The sequence below is a fragment of the Bos taurus genome, chromosome 2 (genome assembly GCF_002263795.3).
Source record: "Bos taurus isolate L1 Dominette 01449 registration number 42190680 breed Hereford chromosome 2, ARS-UCD2.0, whole genome shotgun sequence".
Taxonomy (NCBI): Eukaryota; Metazoa; Chordata; class Mammalia; order Artiodactyla; family Bovidae; genus Bos; species Bos taurus.
Window position 1 is genome coordinate 134,364,473 of NC_037329.1, and position 17,013 is coordinate 134,381,485.

Genomic DNA, 17,013 nt, shown 5'->3' on the forward strand with positions numbered 1-17,013 from the left:
AGTTGTGTCCAGCTCTGTGACCCCATGGAGGGTAGCCCGCCAGGTTCCTCTGTCTATGGAATTTCCCAGATAAGAATACTGGAGTGGGTTGCCATTTCCTCCTCCAGAGGATCTTCCTAACCCAGGGATCAAACAGGTGTCTCCAGCACCGGCTTCATTGGCAGGCGGGCTCTTGCTGCTGAGCCACGAGGGAAGTCAGGAGTGGGTGGGGGGCTGACAGTGACGGGATGCAGGGGCTGTTGTTTTCAGAGGCCGTGGGCACCAGGCGGGGTGGGGCGGGTGGGGACGCTTTCTGGGAAGCCTGGGGTGATCCAGACGTTCACTGGTGCGATCACTTGTGCCGCCCAGAATGTTTTCTTCTCCAAAATGAGTTTTCACCTTTTTCTTTGCGTTCTGATGGTAACCTGCTTGTCTTGCGTGTATGTGTGCCAAGTTGCTTCAGTCGTGTCTGACTCTTTACAACCCCATGGACTGTACCCCACTGGGCTCCTCTGTCCAAGGAATTCTCCAGGAAAGAATACTGGAGAGTGTTGCCATGCTTTAGGATCCCTTCCCAATCCAGGGATTGAGCCCATGTCTCTTACATCTCCTGCATCGACAGGTGGGTTCTTTACCACGAGCGCCACCTGGGAAGCCCAGCCTGCTTGTCTTGGGTGTGCTCAGAGATAACCCAAATTCTTTTTGGAGGTGGGTGCAGGAGAAATCATAAATAGATAGATGAAGGCGTCTGTGTGGCGGCTTGTACATCTTTCTGGAGTCCACATTCTCACCAGATTCACCCAATAAATGCTCAGTCTGAGCTCCTGACACGAATCCCAAAGGAAGCACCCAGAAGGGTCCTCCAGGGGAGCACACGCACCTTCGGCTCTTACCTAAGCGGGCATGGAAGGCCCACAGGCCAGATTCTCTCTGCAGACTGGCTCTGCCCTTGGCAATCTTCTTGTCCCATTTTCTAATTTTACCCGTGGGGAAACTGAGGCCCAAAGGGCCAAGGAGGGTGCTAGGGTTGTCCGCTCAATTTGCACATTTTATTGTACACCTGCTGTGTGTCGAGCCTCGTGCTGAGAGCTGAGGATACGAGGTGTTTTTATGTACACCTGCTGTGTGTCGAGCCTCGTGCTGAGAGCTGAGGATACAAGGTGGTGGGGAGACCGCTTTTTCCTTCTGAAAAACCTGGGTAAGGAGAGTGGGGCCTTATCCTCCTGGTGGGTCAGGAATAAGACACTAAGCAGGGATGTGGTAGGTTCCCCACGAAGCATAGAGCAAGTCAGCTTGCAGCATGCGAGTCAGCAGGCAGCGTCTCCTGCCAGGCCTGACAGGGCAAGCTGTCCTCTAGCTTGGGAGCAGACTGCCACTTCCTGCCTGGCCACCAGGCAGAGCCGACTCAACGGACATGACTCTGAGTGAGCCCTGGGAGACAGCGAAGGACAGGGAAGCCTGGCGTGCTGCCGTCCATGGGGTTGCCAAGAGTTGGACACAACTTAAGTGACCGAACAGCAACCAGGCAAAGCATTTGGCTATGCAGTGTGAGAAAGCATGCACACTTGTGTGTGTAAAACTGTGCACGCCCAGTGCCGAAGCGTCTCTTCACTAACGCAGTGAGACCCCCTCTGGCGGTGGGGGGTGTACTGGAGGAGCCGCGGCCGTTGACTTTGGGGAAGGTCAGCTCTGCTGGGGTGAGGGACTGTCTAAAGGACGTGTCACGCCCGAGGACCTGCTCGCTTGGGTTCTGAAGGCTGACGAGGAGTTTACCAGGTGATCAAAGGGAGCGGGACCCAGCAAATATAAAGTATCAGAGTGCCAAAATAGGAATGGGGCTTTTTAGGGAGAGATGGGAACGCGGCAGGGCCTGGACTGGGATCCGCTACCTTAGAGTCTTCTAGCAAAGGGGGCAGGTGCAGAAATACTAAGTATCTCCACCCGCAAGGGCTCTTCCTTCCCCATCCTGGTGCTGCTTTGGACCTCGGGTCTGGTTGTTCAGGGTCTGTTTCCCTCCCAAGTTTGAAGCCTGTGGGAAACCACAGAACGTGCTCCACGGGGGTCTGAACCCGGCGCAGCCGGTTCACCTCCTGTCTCTGGCATTCCTGGCTGTGTGGCCTTTGGTTATTTGCTCACCCTCTCTGGACCTCAGAGTCTTCACCTGGAAACGGGGTTTGGAGAACCCCACCTTGCGGGACTGTTGGAGGAGTGCCCGGGAGGCCAACGTGCAGGGTCCACTCCCTGCGGCCGAGCGGCCCCCTGACCCCTGCCCTTCACCCTCGTCCAGGGGATGACCCCTCGGGAAGGGGCCCCTCTCCTGCAGCGAGCCCCAGCTCTGCCTTCCAAGCCCATGGAGGGTCCTCCCGAGACACCGCTCCCGAGCCCGCGGGCACTGCGGGTGGGCGTGAGAAGGCTGGCGAGGCGGCCCCCCGCCCCGCGGCCGCGGCCCTCACCTGACCGTGGACTGGTACACCAAGTCCTCGCGCCGGCGGTAGCTCTCCATGTGGGAGAAGTTGGTGGAGAACATGGCGTCGAAGGTGAAGATCTTCTGCTTGATGGTGCCGCCGTCCGTCACCTGCAACGCAGCACAGAGGAGCCGGGGTGAGCGCTCAGCCAGCACCGCCTTTCCTGAGGCAGAGGCTGGGCTCCCGAGACGCTGTGGAGAGGCAGGCAGCCCCGGAGGACTCTCTGGGGGAGGTGTCGTGAGCGTCACTCTTACCCTCCCGGGTCTTCCGTCCCCACTTGACGATGTACAGGCTGAGGCTTTGAACTCAAGGCCCTCCCTGAGGCCCGACAGTTCAGCAGGAGCAGGGCCACCCTTCTCTCGGGCTCGTCCCAGGGCACCAGGTGAGGCCACTTTGGTGATCCCACCGATCGGCCTTGCCAAGATGATGACCAAAGCTTGGGGCGCTGCCCCGCCTGGGGCAGAGACCGTAAATGTGTTTGGCCCAAAGCCGTCCTTGCCCAAAGAGAGAGGAAAAGGTGGAACAGGCTGAACAGGAAGAGAGGAGAGGAACTGGGATCGGGGAGCAGTCCCCCTGGGCTGAGATCTCGTATAATTTCAAAATGCTAAGCGGCAACAATTTCTGATAAATTCTACAAGGGGGAGGGCCAGAATAGCAAGGGAGTCCACAGGCGGGGCAGCACCCAGCCTGCAGACAGAGTAACCCTGGAGGGCTTCCTGAAGGAAGCAAAGTCTCAGTTGTCTTCTGAAGCAAGAGTAGGAGTCAGCCTGGTACCCGCAGGGAGGGCTCTCGAGCCAGAAAGGGCAGCAGCAGCAAAGGCCCTGGGGTGGGAAAGAACTTCGCGTGCTCAGTGAAAGGAGCCTATTCAGAGTACCTGGGGCGGAGAGTAAGTGAAGTCAGTGAAATGAGGACTTCGTTAGGGAGGGCCTGGTAGGCAAAAGAACTCAGCTCTCCTGAGGGCCGAGGAGGCACAGAGCTTCAGGTTCTGTTTACAAGCTCCTTCTGATTGAAGGGACTTGTCTGGAGACCAAGGAACCCGGGGGAGCCTGGGAGGAACCCAGTTGACTGACACGGGGGATGCAGAGAAGACGACACGGTGGGGGGCTTGCCTGCCTCCGGCTGCCCTCGGCACAGGCGAGGAGGGAGGGCACGAGGTCCCCATTTCACACAGGGACACGGAGGCCGCAGAAGGCAGGGGCTCCCGGGAGGTGGCAATAAAGCTCCCGCTGGAAGACAGAGGCTGCTCGGTGCCCAGCTGCTCACAGCTGATTAAAAGCTGGACCCCAGCGTGCCCTGATCCCACCGCCCGCCTGCCCGCACCCCCAGGGCCGGGCTGCTCCCCGCTAATGAAAGTGTTACTCCACAAAGCAGCAAGGTACGTGTTGTCACTGTTTCAATTATTTATCTGTTTACCCGGCTGCAGTTTTCCGCTTGTCTCAGCAACTCTATTATAGGCCGGGAGCTTGCAGCCTCTCACCACTCAGCTGGGCTCCGTGCTAACAGCCTGCGACCGGGGAGGCCTCATGCCTGGTCCTGGAGAAGTGGAATTAACTCCCTGCGGCACTGTGTGCTGGAGGCAGGAGAGGGGGCTGGGAGGGTGGCGGCCAGGGATGGGGTTTCTCCAAGGGGCTTCAGGGATGCGGGAGATGCTGAAAGCTGCCGCCCAGCCTAGCCAAGGCAGCACTGGGTCCTCCACCTCCCTGGGAGGACCGGCCTCGGCACAGCTGGGCCACCCTGGGCACGTCTGGATCCCAGCTGATTTGGACCACATCTGTCTGGCCAAGGTGGTTTTGCTGCTGGTTTGGGGGCTTCCCTGTAGCTCAGACAGTAAAGAATCTGCCTGTAATGCAGGAGACCTGGTTCGATCCCTGAGTGGGGAAGATCCCCTGGGGGAGGGCGTGGCAACCCACTCCAGTATTCTTGCCTGGAGAACCACCATGGACAGAGGAGCCTGGTGGGCTACAGCCCATGGGGTTGCAAAGAATCAGACATGACTGAGCAGCTAACACTTCAGAGAACAGAGATTCAGTTCAATCCAGCCAGCATTTATCAAGTGCCAGCTGTGTGCCAGGCACAGGCAATGCCAGTATGGATCACCCTCCTGAAACTGCAAGTTTGTGAGAGTAGGAGTCCTTTTGCAGTGCTGGGGTCTCCAGGGAGCCCTGGCTGGCGGGGTTCAGAGTGACGGCAACACCTTCGCAAGCTCCGGGACCCCGAGAGGGGTCAGCAGTGACTTGCCACTCCAAGGCTTCTCCGAGCTCACACCACTGTGTCTCCTGCAGACTCATCCGCAGCGCATACACTTCACTTGCTTCCTCCCCGGGGGCTTCACGCTTTTTTGACGGCGCTTGCGGTGCAGGGCTTCCCCGGTGGCGCTAGTGGTAAAGACCCCGCCCGCCGATGCAGGAGACATAGAGACGCAGGTTCGGTCCCTGGGTCGGGAAGATCCCCTGGAGGAGGGCACGGCAACCCACTCCAGTCTTCCTGCCTGGAGAATCCCATGGACAGAGGAGCCTGGCGGGCTGCGGCGCATGGGGTCTCGAGGAGTCAGACAGGGCTGAGCGACTGGCAGGCAGCACGCAGGGCCATCAGGAGCCAGGCTGTCCCATCCCTGGTCTCTCCCCTCGCCTCTCACCAGCTTCCCAAATGGGGAATCAAGACGGCGGAGGGAGAGGAGCAAAGTGCCTTTAAACCAGAGCCCTGAACTGGGAGACGATTTTACTGCCTCCTCGCGGGGACATCTGGCGATGTCAGGAGCCAGGCTTGGTTGTCACAACTCAGGGGCAGGGAAGCTGTAACCCTCCTACAAGGCACAGGACAACCTCCCCCCGCCACCCACAAAGAATTATCTGATCCAAGGTTGGGAAATCTGCTTGAAGTCCCTCCCTTTTCATATAGCAGAATGGACCATAACCTCCCCATTTTGCAGATGAGGAAACTGAGGCTTGGAGAGGCAAGGTGATGCAGCCGAGGTCCCACACCGAGCTCTTGGCGGAGTGCTGGCTCCCAGATCAGGGTTCACACGCCACCCGCTAGGCTGCCAAGGGCTGTGAATGAACTAAACGCCTCCCTGCCCTTCTCTTTACCCTCAGCGGCTGCCTCGTTAGGAGGGAAAATGCCAGAAGCCAGCGGAGGTGTGAGGAACTTTCTGCTACAGCCGTGAGAGTGGAAGGCATCCCGCCCATTTGACTTGCAGCCTCACCTCCCTTCAGGCGCTGCTTTTTTTATCTCCTCCTAAAATGTGGCAGCCCTGTCGTCCCAATCTCAAATTTCACTCCATTTTTTTTTTATTATACAAAGGAGGGTAAAAAAAATCTGTCAGTAAAACTGTCTCCTCAAATTTATTCTCCGGGACTGAGGTTTTTATTGCTGGGAAAATACACCCACACCCCACATACACTCACATGTACCCACACACCCCAGATAAAACACCGAAGAATTATTTGAGTCATAAATCGCTGTTTCAGGCTGTGGGACGGGGAGTTTCAAGGACGCACCTAGCTTTCTTTTCCTTCTATTTACATCTTTTTCTCTGGGGCTGTGTCTGGCCGCTGTGGTTACACTGGCAGCCTGAGACAAGCACTCACTCCTTCTACCCAAGGGATCTGCTGTCCCAGCTCCCTGCCACCGCCTCGCCAGTCTTCCTCAGCCTCAGGGAGGGTAAAGGAAAGTAACGGACTCGAAATTCACTCTCAGACTCTGTGTATCATGGGAGATAGCACAGCCCACGGCCAAGTGAGAGGCCAGAGCCAGGGAGACCGCGGCTATAGCAACAAGCATTAGACAAGTGTCATCTGAGGCCCACGGAGGAGCTGAGGCTTTCTTTGGAGGAAGGGGCAATCGCAGGAGTCTTCCTGGAGGAGGTGGGCCCTCTTCTGGGAGCACCTAGTCTCAGGCTGCTTGTCCCTCCTATGGGAGGCTTGAGCAAGAAGCTAGACTGACTTCCTCCACACCAGTCGAATCCTTGGTTTTCGGTTACTACTTGGTACTTTTGATCAAGCTATAGCACCTAAGTCTCAGTTCCCGCATCTGTAAAATGGGGATAACCCGACTTATCTTCTTGGAAAGATTAAACGAGACAAGGCTGGGACAGATCGCCTGGTGTGTGGTCAGTGGAGATACCAACTGTTATGAACACTAATACTTTTCTTAGTCACCGCTTTTTCTGTGTCCCTTTTCCCTCTTCAGGGCTAAAGAGCAGAATATCGCTTGCTGAAAAGCCAGAGTATGCAGAAAATCAGTCAATGAAAGAAAGGGTCCAGCCCTGGGGAGGGGGACAGGTGGAAGGAGCCGGAAGCCAACGTGGGCACCGAGGATGGAAAGCAGGGGTCCATGCTTGCAGGGAGAGAGCACAGAGGCCCGGAAACTTGCTGAACTTGTATGATTGCATCAGCCCAGAGAGAGAGCTTGAGGAGGCTCCGAGCAAGGACCGGGGTGGCAGGCTGGTCGCAGAGACTCCAAGACAGTCTCCCAGAGCCCAGGGCAGGTGGGGCCAGGAAGTCAGGACAGAGGATGGCAAGGCTGGCAGGGGCAGACAAGGTGCTGTTGGAGAGTTGAAGACGTGTGGGGTTTCCTTCCTCCAGAGGGAGACGGGCTTGTGTGTTCAGCCATTCATTCAACAGATTTTCACTGAGTCAATAAACAGGCTTTGAATGTGAGCTACTTCTAGAACATATACTCTGTGAGGGCAGGGTCTCTATTTACCCTGTTCACGCTCTGCCCCCCAGAGCTGGGCACATGGTACTTAGTAAGTATTTGCTACACGAATGAGCTGATGCTGGGAAAGATTGAAGGCGGGAAGAAAAGGGGACGACAGAGGGTGAGATGATTGGATCGCGTCACCAACTCAATGGACATGAGTTTGAGCAGCCTCCAGGAGTTGGTGATGGACTGGGAGGCCTGGCGTGCTGCAGTCCATGGGGTCGCAGAGAGTCAGATACGACTGAGCAACTGAACCGAGTTGAATCCGCACCACGTGCCAGGCCCTGGGGACCCCACGAGGAACCGAGAAGCCACCCCTGCTGCTTGACAGCACAGACTGGCCTCAGGACAGCCTGCTGCGGCCACGCCTGGGTCGGATGGGGCTTCCTGGTAGGACCAGGCCCCACGGGGAAGGTGGCGGGACCATCCGTGTGGTGATGCCCCAGAGAGAACCCGTGTGCCCCTGACGCGCTGTCTCTCGGGGGCCATCCTGAGACAGGCTGGGACCCGGGACCCTTTGCTGCCATGCTTCCACCTGGACAAACTTCTCAAAAATACTAAGAAAGTCTGTGGGACTAGACATGACTGCGTGGATGCTGCAGCGGGAGCAAATTCTGGACCAAATGATACAAAAGACCAAAAAAAACCCCCAAAACCAACTGCCACTTCTAAAGAACTGGGAGCAAAGATCAGGTGCCGGGAGCGAAGACAGGGAACTCCCCATGCCCCCGTGCACTCAAGCCACAGGGGGGGCACCCAAGCCAGCCCTCTGGACACACCCCTGCCCTCAGCCCACCTGAGGGATCCGTTCTCGCCAGCACCCCCTCCCCCTGTGACTTGCTCTCTCTCCCTCCCGATGCAGCAGGGGCCCAGGGGAGCCTTGCCTGAGTCTCTTGTCTGTCCTGTAGTCAATTTCTATTGATCTGGAAAGACCAAGAACCCCGGCTAGTATTGGTTCTCTGAATGATCAGCTACAGCGAACGGAGACCTGGGTTCTAAATCGCTCTGCATCTCTCCTCTTTCCAGGCCTCAGTTTCCCGAAATGCTCAGTGAAGAGATGTGGGGCAGGGTGAGCTCTGAGGGCCGTTTCTACTCTGAATGCCCAGATGCTCTGATTCTGGAACAGCTGGCCCCGGAGGCCGCACCTCCACATGCCCTGCCCACTCAGCCGAGGTTCCGCAGCCGCCCCCGGGTCCCAAGGCTGCCTGACCCCGCCTCAGGGCCCCTACTGCCCCCCGACCAGTACATCTGGCTTCAGCCGGGCTGAGCTGATTTTGCAAGTGCAGCCACCAAAGTGTGGCAAACGGACTGAATCCAGCCAGCAGCGAGAGAGCCTGCGGGGCTGACGGGGGTTTTCCATTTGAAAAACAAATAAGTCTCCAACTCTAGCCTCCTCCCAATGTCCCTGGGTGCCATCATCCAGAAAAGAAAAAAGAAAAAGGAGTTGGGGGAATCGCCTCCCCCTACCCCGAACCTCCTCCTCTTTGTGTTCCGCAAAACCAATTACAGGTTGGAAATAGCTGTAATAAACTTGATATCCCACTTATGGGCCAATCCCGCCGCGGCTGGAAAGTGTAATGGTGGCAGAGAGTGAAAACCACTGGTGTATTTTACCGCAGCTGTTTAAATCGCCTGCCTACATTATCCCAACTCCTCTCCAGCCGGGAAGGAATTTGCTCTCCTGGAAATGGTGCAGCTGAGGTCTCTGTGGCTGGGCAGTGAGAGGGAGCGTTTGCAAGGAGGGCTTTAATGAACTGATTAGCCATGGAAGAGCGATGGCGCCTGGGCTCGGGAGTCAGGCCGGCTCAGGTTCAAATCCCAGCACCAGCAGGTTCCAGGCGGCTCCCAGGCTGTTAGAACGGGCAGGAGCCACGGCTGCCCTAGAGGCTTGTCGTTGAGGGAGAGGGACGCTGAAAGTGATGAATGGTGGCCAGAGCTCTGGGCCAAGCATGAGGAGGCTCAGCTCCCCCGTGGGGGCTGTCACTGCTGGCTCTGGGCTCTCAAGCAAGTCACCAATAGTCTTGGAGCCTCAATTTCCTTATCTGTAAGAAGTTCATCAGACCCAGGCTTCCCTGGTGGCTCAGCCGGTAAAGCATCTGCCTGAGATGCAGGAGACCTGGGTTTGATCCCTGGGTCGGGAAGATCCCCTGGAGAAGGGAATGGCAACCCACTACAGTATTCTTGCCTGGATAATTGTATGGACAGAGGAGCCTGGCAGGCTACAGTCCATGGGTTTAGAAAGAGTTGTACATGACCAAACGACTGAGTTGTTAAAAATGCCTTAAAAAGAACCTGTGAAATGCCTATATGTGAAAGCATCTTGTAAAACGTGAAGAGCACATCTAGAAACTTCTGCCATGCGATTGGCACCTGGAAGTCTCCTCTCCACCCCACTCAACCTCGAGTGCCTAGCATAGGTTTTGGCACATGGTCTGCCCTTAACGTACATTTGTGGAGTGAATCAATGAGTCAGCAACAGAAGGAGTGTTCTGAAGTCTACTTAGACATGTCTCCATCCAACCACTCAGAAATTATGCGGAGAAAGCGCCCTCTGAGGACCGCAAAGGTGACGCTAGATCAGACACTGCTGGAGAAAGGCTGAGATCAAGTCAGCCTCAGCACTGGGGCCAAGCCGGCTGTGCGTTCAGGCATTCGCTTACTGACTGAGTTCCTTTCGAGAGCTATGCTTGATTCTGGGACAGCTGCTGCGGACGCAGCTTATGAACCGGTGAAGAATCATCTCACTTAACTGTCTGCAGTGGGTGTCTTCCAGCTCCTCCAGCAAAATCTGAAGCCCAGGAGGGCTGAGACTTCATTTCGTTCAGCGTTGTATCTCCCCCGCCCAGAGCACAGTTGCTGACAGAGGGGGCTCTCGGTCAATATTTCTATAGAAACAAAATCTCTTGTACAGATGCAGAAACTAAAGGCAGTGAAGGGCTGCTGCTCGTCCAGGCTGCCCAGGCTGTCAGTGGAGGAGTGAGGACTTGAACCTGGGTCCGAGTCTGAGGTCCAGAGAGGAAGTGGCCCAGCTAGTGGTAGAGTTGGGTGAAGGGTTGGGGTGGGACAAGGAAGGGAGTGGGGATTCTAGGCAGAGGGAAATGTGAGCTGGGTGCGGGCACCTGCTCAGAGAGGAGCAGGGAGAGCAGAAGTGGAGAGCAAGAGGGGACAGCGACGCGGCCTCCCTGCGGCTCGCTGTGTAGCGGGAGGGCCACAGGGTTCCTGCCTTCCCTGTTGCCATGGTGACCCTGGACCACTCTTCCTCTTGACTCCCTGCCCACCTGCTCTCTGCCCTGAGTCTGCTCTTGCATTGCCCTGGGAGCGGGGGCAGGGGGCAGCCACAGAGAGGAGAGGACAGGCTCCCCCGGGGCCTGGAGGAGGAGGGTGCCGGATTCCCAGGGAAAGCAGGTGCCGCCCACCACGCCCCTCCGGGTGGCCGGGTCCCACCCCCACTCTATCTCCCTGCAAGCCCTGGCTTCTGGCAGGGCTGGGCTCGGGGTAATTGGCTTCCCCTCGTGCGTGTGGGAGATCCGGTTTTGACAGAGACAGCTGGTGTCATAAATTGCCTTGTCTCATCTGGTTACCGTGCAAAGGCAGACAGCAGCTCGGGGATGAGGTGCGGGGCGGGCCCGGGCCGGAGGCAGCTGAGAATGGCAGGCAGGGGGGGCGGCAGCTGGCTCTGTGGGCCTGACGCACGTGGACAGGAGCCTATGCAAGTGTGAGGAGGTGTGTGTGCAACGGGTGTGGGCGCAAGGGGTGCCCAGGGCTGCTGGAGGCCAGCTCCTGTGACTGAGCACCAGTGCAAGTGAGAAAGCCTGTATTCGGGGCTGTGGGGACGGACGTGTGCCAGCAAGGGCGAGTGGATGGATCTACATGCTTCTGGGTTGCGTGGAAGGATGCACACGTGTGTGTAAAGCACGGCACTGGTGAGACTGTCTCGTGTGGTTCTAGATGCCTGGGGGCGAGCGTGAGGGCTCGGGGGTGTGTCAGCAAGACGGTGTGTGCACGCTCAGGATTGCGTGTCGGGTTGTGGGCTCACAGTGTGTGTGCCCCTCTGCGCGCACGAATGCCGCCTCACCCATGACGGAAGCCCGGTTTACACTCCCTGTTCCCTGCTCCAGGCCGGGGACAGGGGACGTCAGCTAGGGTGGGTGTGAGGGGAGCACGTGCGTGAGAAATGCCAGGCTAGGAAACGCCATCCCGCCAAGTGTGAGGGGAGCACGTGCGTGAGAAATGCCAGGCTAGGAAACGCCATCCCGACAACGCTGTCTCTTTGCCATCACCCACCCCCGGCTCAACCAGTCAAATGCAAAACCACAGTCAGGACCCAAGCACCAAAGGCCCCAAACCCCACCAGACACGGGGCGCCGAGTCCTCCCTTACTGTCTCCTACGTCACCCTAAAACCCCTCGCTGCGGGGGCCGGCGGGCAAAAAACGGTGGGGCCAGGACGGGTCTGGATAGATGCTAGGGACTCGCACATCTGTGCACAGCAGCATGCCCTGACCAGGTGGGAGCAAGGTCTGAACGTTTCCGTTTTCCTGAAAGCCTGTCACAGAGGCCTTCGCTGCCTCCCAGAGCTTCCTCAAACTCATGTCCCTTGGGTCAGTGACGGTGTCGAACCGTCTCATCCTCTGCCGCCCCTTCTCCTTCTGCCTTCGTTGTAAAATGCTTAGCAAGGTAAATATTCTTTAGTAGATACTATTATGGCCATAATTTTGTTGCAGGAAGGTGGGGAGCCCCTGAGACTTCAAGCAGGGGAGTGACAGCTTCACCAGGGTCAGAACAGTCCTGCTGACTATGTGTGGGCAGCCCAGCTGGGCCAGGCAGGTCTGGGCTGGGGAGAGACCTCTGGAACAGAGGGAAGATCGTTTTTCCAGCCCCCTTTTCAGGGCTGCGGTTGATTTGGGATCCCACGAGCTGCTCGGGCAGGGGGTGGGGGTGGAGGCACGGCTGTCCCACCTTTGACCCGGGATCCGTGTATCTGCGTGCAGTCCCCTCTGGACGACATCCTGCCAGCGTCCCGCAGCGCCCCACTCAGCGCCCGGCCCCCAAGCCGCCCCCGAGCTGCCGGCCAGCGAGCACATCTGTGTGGACAGCGCGCGACCAGCAAGGGTCACCATGGGGACAGTGCTGGCGCGGTCGGAAGGGGCTGCCGGTGTCGGCAGGGACCTCCCATGCCAGGCTGCTGGCCGTCCACACCCGGCAGGCGCTGCGGGTGACTGGCCTGTGTCGGCGTGGCTGGGCCCTGGCGGACTGGCAGACACGACCCATCAGCCGCCTGCGCCAGCCCGCCCGCCTGCCACCCGGGGGGCGGGGCGCACCAGCACACAGCATCCCTGGCGGCCTGGCTCGGCGGAGCCTGTCTGCCTGTTGGTCTGTCTGCGGCCGCCCTGGTCAGCCCCAGAAGCCTGCTGGAGAGAAACAGCAAGGGCGAGAGCCCCCTCTCTGCTCAGCCCCTAAGTGACAGCGGACGCTGGGATGTTTGCCTTCTCTCCCTGAACCTCAGTTTCCTCATCTGTTAAATGGGGGCAGAGATGGCCGTCTCTAAACTCACTTCCTGCTATTTCATGGAGGTGGTATTAGCAACGGGCAAACTCTGGGTGGCAGAATTCCGCGATCTGAGGGGTGAGACTAAAGCCTACCCAACCCTGCTCACTCCTTCCTTACTTAAACAAAGAATCACTGCATCCCTACTATGCGCCAGAGACCGTTTAAGGCGAAGTCATGAACAAGTCCAACTCCCTCTTCTCCTGGAGACTGATGCTCGTGGGAGGAGACAGATAAGAAACCAAGGTAAGGAAGATGGAAAAAACGCACCAGACGGGGGAAGTGTCCGACAGACAAGGAAAACTGCTGGATGGAGGAGGCGGTTGCTGCTGTCTGTGCTCACGCGTGTCTGACTCTGGGCAATCCCATGGGCTGTACCCCATCGGACTGCACCCCATCGGACTCCTCTGTCCGTGGGATTCTCCAGGCAAGGACAAGGAAATGGAGTGGGTTGCCATTTCCTCCTCCAGGAGAAGGTGGCGGCCACAGCAAATTAGGCAGCCAGAGGAAACCTGTGTTTGGAGCTTAACTTCATATTTAGGCTGAGATCCCAATGAGGAGGTGGGGTCAGGCTTGCTTGGAGAGAGAATCAGGCTGCTTCCTGCCAGCTCCTTGTGAATCCCTGTTTGTTCACTGCTTCTGGCTTCTCGTTTACACCCGGCAACACCCCTGTGGGCAGAGCTGTCTGCATTTTGCAGATGGGGACACAGAGTCACAGAGAGGTCATCGGGTTTGCTGACGTGCCCACCGTCCAGACTCAGCTCGGGGAATTCAATCCTTTTTCTACTGTGTCTTCACAGCCGACTTCCACTTTCCTGAACACCAGTCTTAATGTCTGTCAAGGCTGCGTGGCCTTGCCCTCGTTGCCCCCCGCCACTGCCCCGGCCTGGTCCTACGGCATCATATTTTATTCCCTATCATTTGGCTTGAACATTTTCAAACATACAGAAAAGCGCAAAGAATTTTAAAGCAAACATCAGTATTCCTACTGCCCAACATCTACAGTGAACTTAACCAAGCTTGCTTTACCGTGTATTTCTCTCCCTTTACCCACCCATCCATCTGAGTTTTACCTGGTGCTTTCTGATACCTCCACATTTTGCTTTTGCAGCCTGCATATCATTAGAGGTACACTTATTCCCAATTCTCTTTTGGTAAAATTTACATACAGTGAAATGCACAAACCCAGACGGCATTACTCAATGGGTTTTGGCAAATGCACCCACCTGTGTAACCCAAACCTCTTTCACGATGTAGGACACCACCATCACTCCAGAAAATTCCTCTGCTCCTGCTTAGCCAATTCTTGCCCCCAGAGGCAACAATTATTTTGATTTTCCTCACATCATTTTTTGACTGTTCTAGAATGTCATATAGGGCTTCCCTGGTGGTTCAGATGGTAAAGAATCTGTCTGCAGTGCAGGAGACCCAGGTTGGATCCCTGGGTTGGGAAGATGTCCTAGAGAAGGCAATGGCAACCCACTCCAGTATCCTTGCCTGGAGAATCCCACGGACGGAGGAGGCTGGTGGGGTCACAAAGAGTCGGACCCAACTGAGTGACTAACACGTAACTAGAATGTCTTATAAGAGCAATCACACAGCAGGTAGTTCTTAGAAAAGGCTTTTTTCTCCCAGCATCATATTTTTGGGATCCACCCGTGTTTGATGTGCCTACAGGCAATCCCTTTTCATCACTGAGTAGCATTTTATCAGAAGACGAGACTGCTTTGTTCAATTGTTCTTTTGTTAATAGACACCTGGGTAGTTTCTGATTGGGCTCTACTATGCGTACGGCTGCCAAGAACACGCTGATACACGGGTTTTTTAATGGGTGAGTGTTTCTGTTTCTCTCGCTACTGCTTCGTTTGCCAAGAGTCAGTTCATATCAGCAAGTGTTTTCCGAGTGCCTACTACATGTCAGACGTCGCGCTAGACACGGAGGTGCGTGATCCCAGCTCAGACCTTGGGCTCTGATGGCTCCAGGCAGGCAAGCATGTCCGGAGTGCCTGCTAGGAAACAGGCGCCCCGCAGGTTGTGTTTCATCCTCACAACAGCTCCGTGGGATGCTCTTTGTGTCCCCAGTTTTCAGAGGCGGCAACTGAGGCCAGAGTGATGGAGTGACCTGTCCAAGATAAGCGGCAGAGCTGGGCTGCAAACTCGGGGAGATGCTGTGCCCTCTCCTTTGTCCTGCAAGATGCTGAAGCAGCAACCCGGGGGGGCGGGGGCTAGGTGATCTCCTCAAGGTCACACCGGCAGCGCAGAGACAGGAACACTGGCTCCTGTTCCCCCCGGGCAGCGCTCTTTCCAACACCATGCTGGCTTCATCTCGGGAGTCTTAACAGATAAGGTCTCAGTGTCTGTTGAACCAGCATTCCCTCCTAGAAATAAGGCTGGGAGAGCTGAGTTATAGAAGAGCCCAGCTTATCTGGGTGTATCTGTGTCCCAGGGCATGAGCCCGTCAGAATAAACTTGTCCCCTGAGCCTGCTAATCTAGGAGCACAGAGTTATAGGCCCCAGGATTCAGGCGGAAACCTGAGTTTGAGCGTCTGGCAGACAGGGAAAAGTGGTGTGCCCAGTGATGAGATGAGGTTATGGAGGTCCAAAGTCATTTAATTAAAAAACAAAACCCCCGGTGTATAGCAAGCTAGAGCAATCTTCAGGGTGAATTTGGCCCCGGACAATGGTTCTATGAGCCCAGCGTTAAGCAAACAGAGAAGGTGATACCAGTTGTTGGAAAGATGACTGTCATGTAGAGGATTAAGGATGGGGCCACACTCTTTGACATTCCCTCGTTGAGAGATGGGGGATCTGTGCTCTCTCCATCTGAGCCGGGCACATTCTGTGACTGCTTTGATCAGTGCAATGTCTAAAAGTATACCAGTTTCCATGTCCAAACCTTAGCAGGCTGGAGGCACCCACTTCCTGTCTTTGGCCATGGCGATAGAGAGACCACATCACGGGGAGAGGGACCTACAAGCCCAGCCTTGCCTACACGAGAGTAAAGCTGCCTTGACTCCTGCAGACTAGACCAACCGCCAAACCAAACACGACACCAGTAACCCCTGCTGATGCCATTTAAAGCACTGGAATTGCCCAACCAAGCCACGCTTGAATTCCAGACCCACACAGTTGTGTGATAAGATAACATAGCCGTTGCTTTAAGATGCTGCATTTTGGTGTGATCTGTAGGCAGCAATAACCATGGCAGTGTGCTCCTCCTGTTGTCAAGGAGGACGCCATGCCAGCCTCCACCCGCCAGGGCCACCTCCATCGCGCTGTGAGAGCTTCGGGTTGGAGTCACATTTGGGCATGCAGGGCAAGAGGTTGTATCAGGTGGGGTCTGGCAGGAAACATGCAAAGAGCATAAATGAGGAAGCTTCAGGGTTATTTACAAAGATATGAGCAGAGGGATCCCAGTGAGGCATGCCTGGCACCTGGGCCAGGGGCCAGCAAGAGCTGCTGGCTATTTAATAGCAGAGGGAAAGGGGCAAAGGAGTGGGGGTTTTACTTGCCCCTAAGAGAGTGGCAGATGAGGGGAAAGGCTACCCGACAAGAGTTTAGGTAGAGGGACATAGGAGGGAAGAGCTGGGGGATGAAGACCTTGTCCTCATGTCCACCTGCCAGCCTGCCCCCATCTCCTGCAGGTGCCTCCCATTAACCAGTGGGCAAGAACACCCATCGGTGCTAGCGGTCTGGGTTGGCCTTCAGGCACAGCAGATGGAGAAGCTGAGAGTGGGTCTGGGGGGTGTGGACTAAGACGTCCCATGGAGTGTTCTCCAGGGAGCTGAACTTGAGTGGCTACCCAGCTCGGCAAGTTTCCACTAGATCCTGTTCTTTGTCTGGCTATCCCATAGCTGCGTAAAGAGGGGTCCCATACCCCACCCCCCACTACCCCATCAGACTGTTCAGATGCGTGTGTGGGAACCAGCATCAGAGAGGCTCCCATTAAGCCGTCATGTTTCTCCCCACCGCTGCTTCATGTCTGATCACCAGGAGGCACCTGGCAGGGGAGGGCGAGCCGAGCCCATCTCTGCCTCTTCATCACTGCCAGGCTCCATGAAATGGGGGTGCAGAGGAGCTGAGAGAGGAAGCCAGTCCTTCCCCCTCATGCCCTGTGGAGCAGGAGCTCCTGGGAAACCTGGGGCTTGGAGACCCTGAGCCCCAGCATGGAGCCCTGGGCCATAATTTCTCCGCATAACTCTGCTCCCAGGACGGTCCTCCAAGAAAGAGCATGAGAGAGGCGTCCGTGGTCTGCCGTCCACGCGGTGGCATGGAGCTCTGTTCTGAGAAGATCTCACACTTGGTTTAATGCTCTGCTGTTG

The 17,013-nt window shown here is 56.5% G+C and overlaps 1 protein-coding gene across 1 annotated transcript in view; it reads right to left on the reverse strand.

Moving 5' to 3' along the window:
- Positions 1-17,013, reverse strand: part of IGSF21 (immunoglobin superfamily member 21) — a 280,582-nt gene that overhangs the window by 87,906 nt on the left and 175,663 nt on the right. Inside the window, exon 3 of the mRNA XM_024983246.2 lies at positions 2,433-2,554. Coding sequence (XP_024839014.1) covers positions 2,433-2,554 — 122 coding nt within the window. The remainder of the gene's footprint in view (positions 1-2,432; positions 2,555-17,013) is intronic.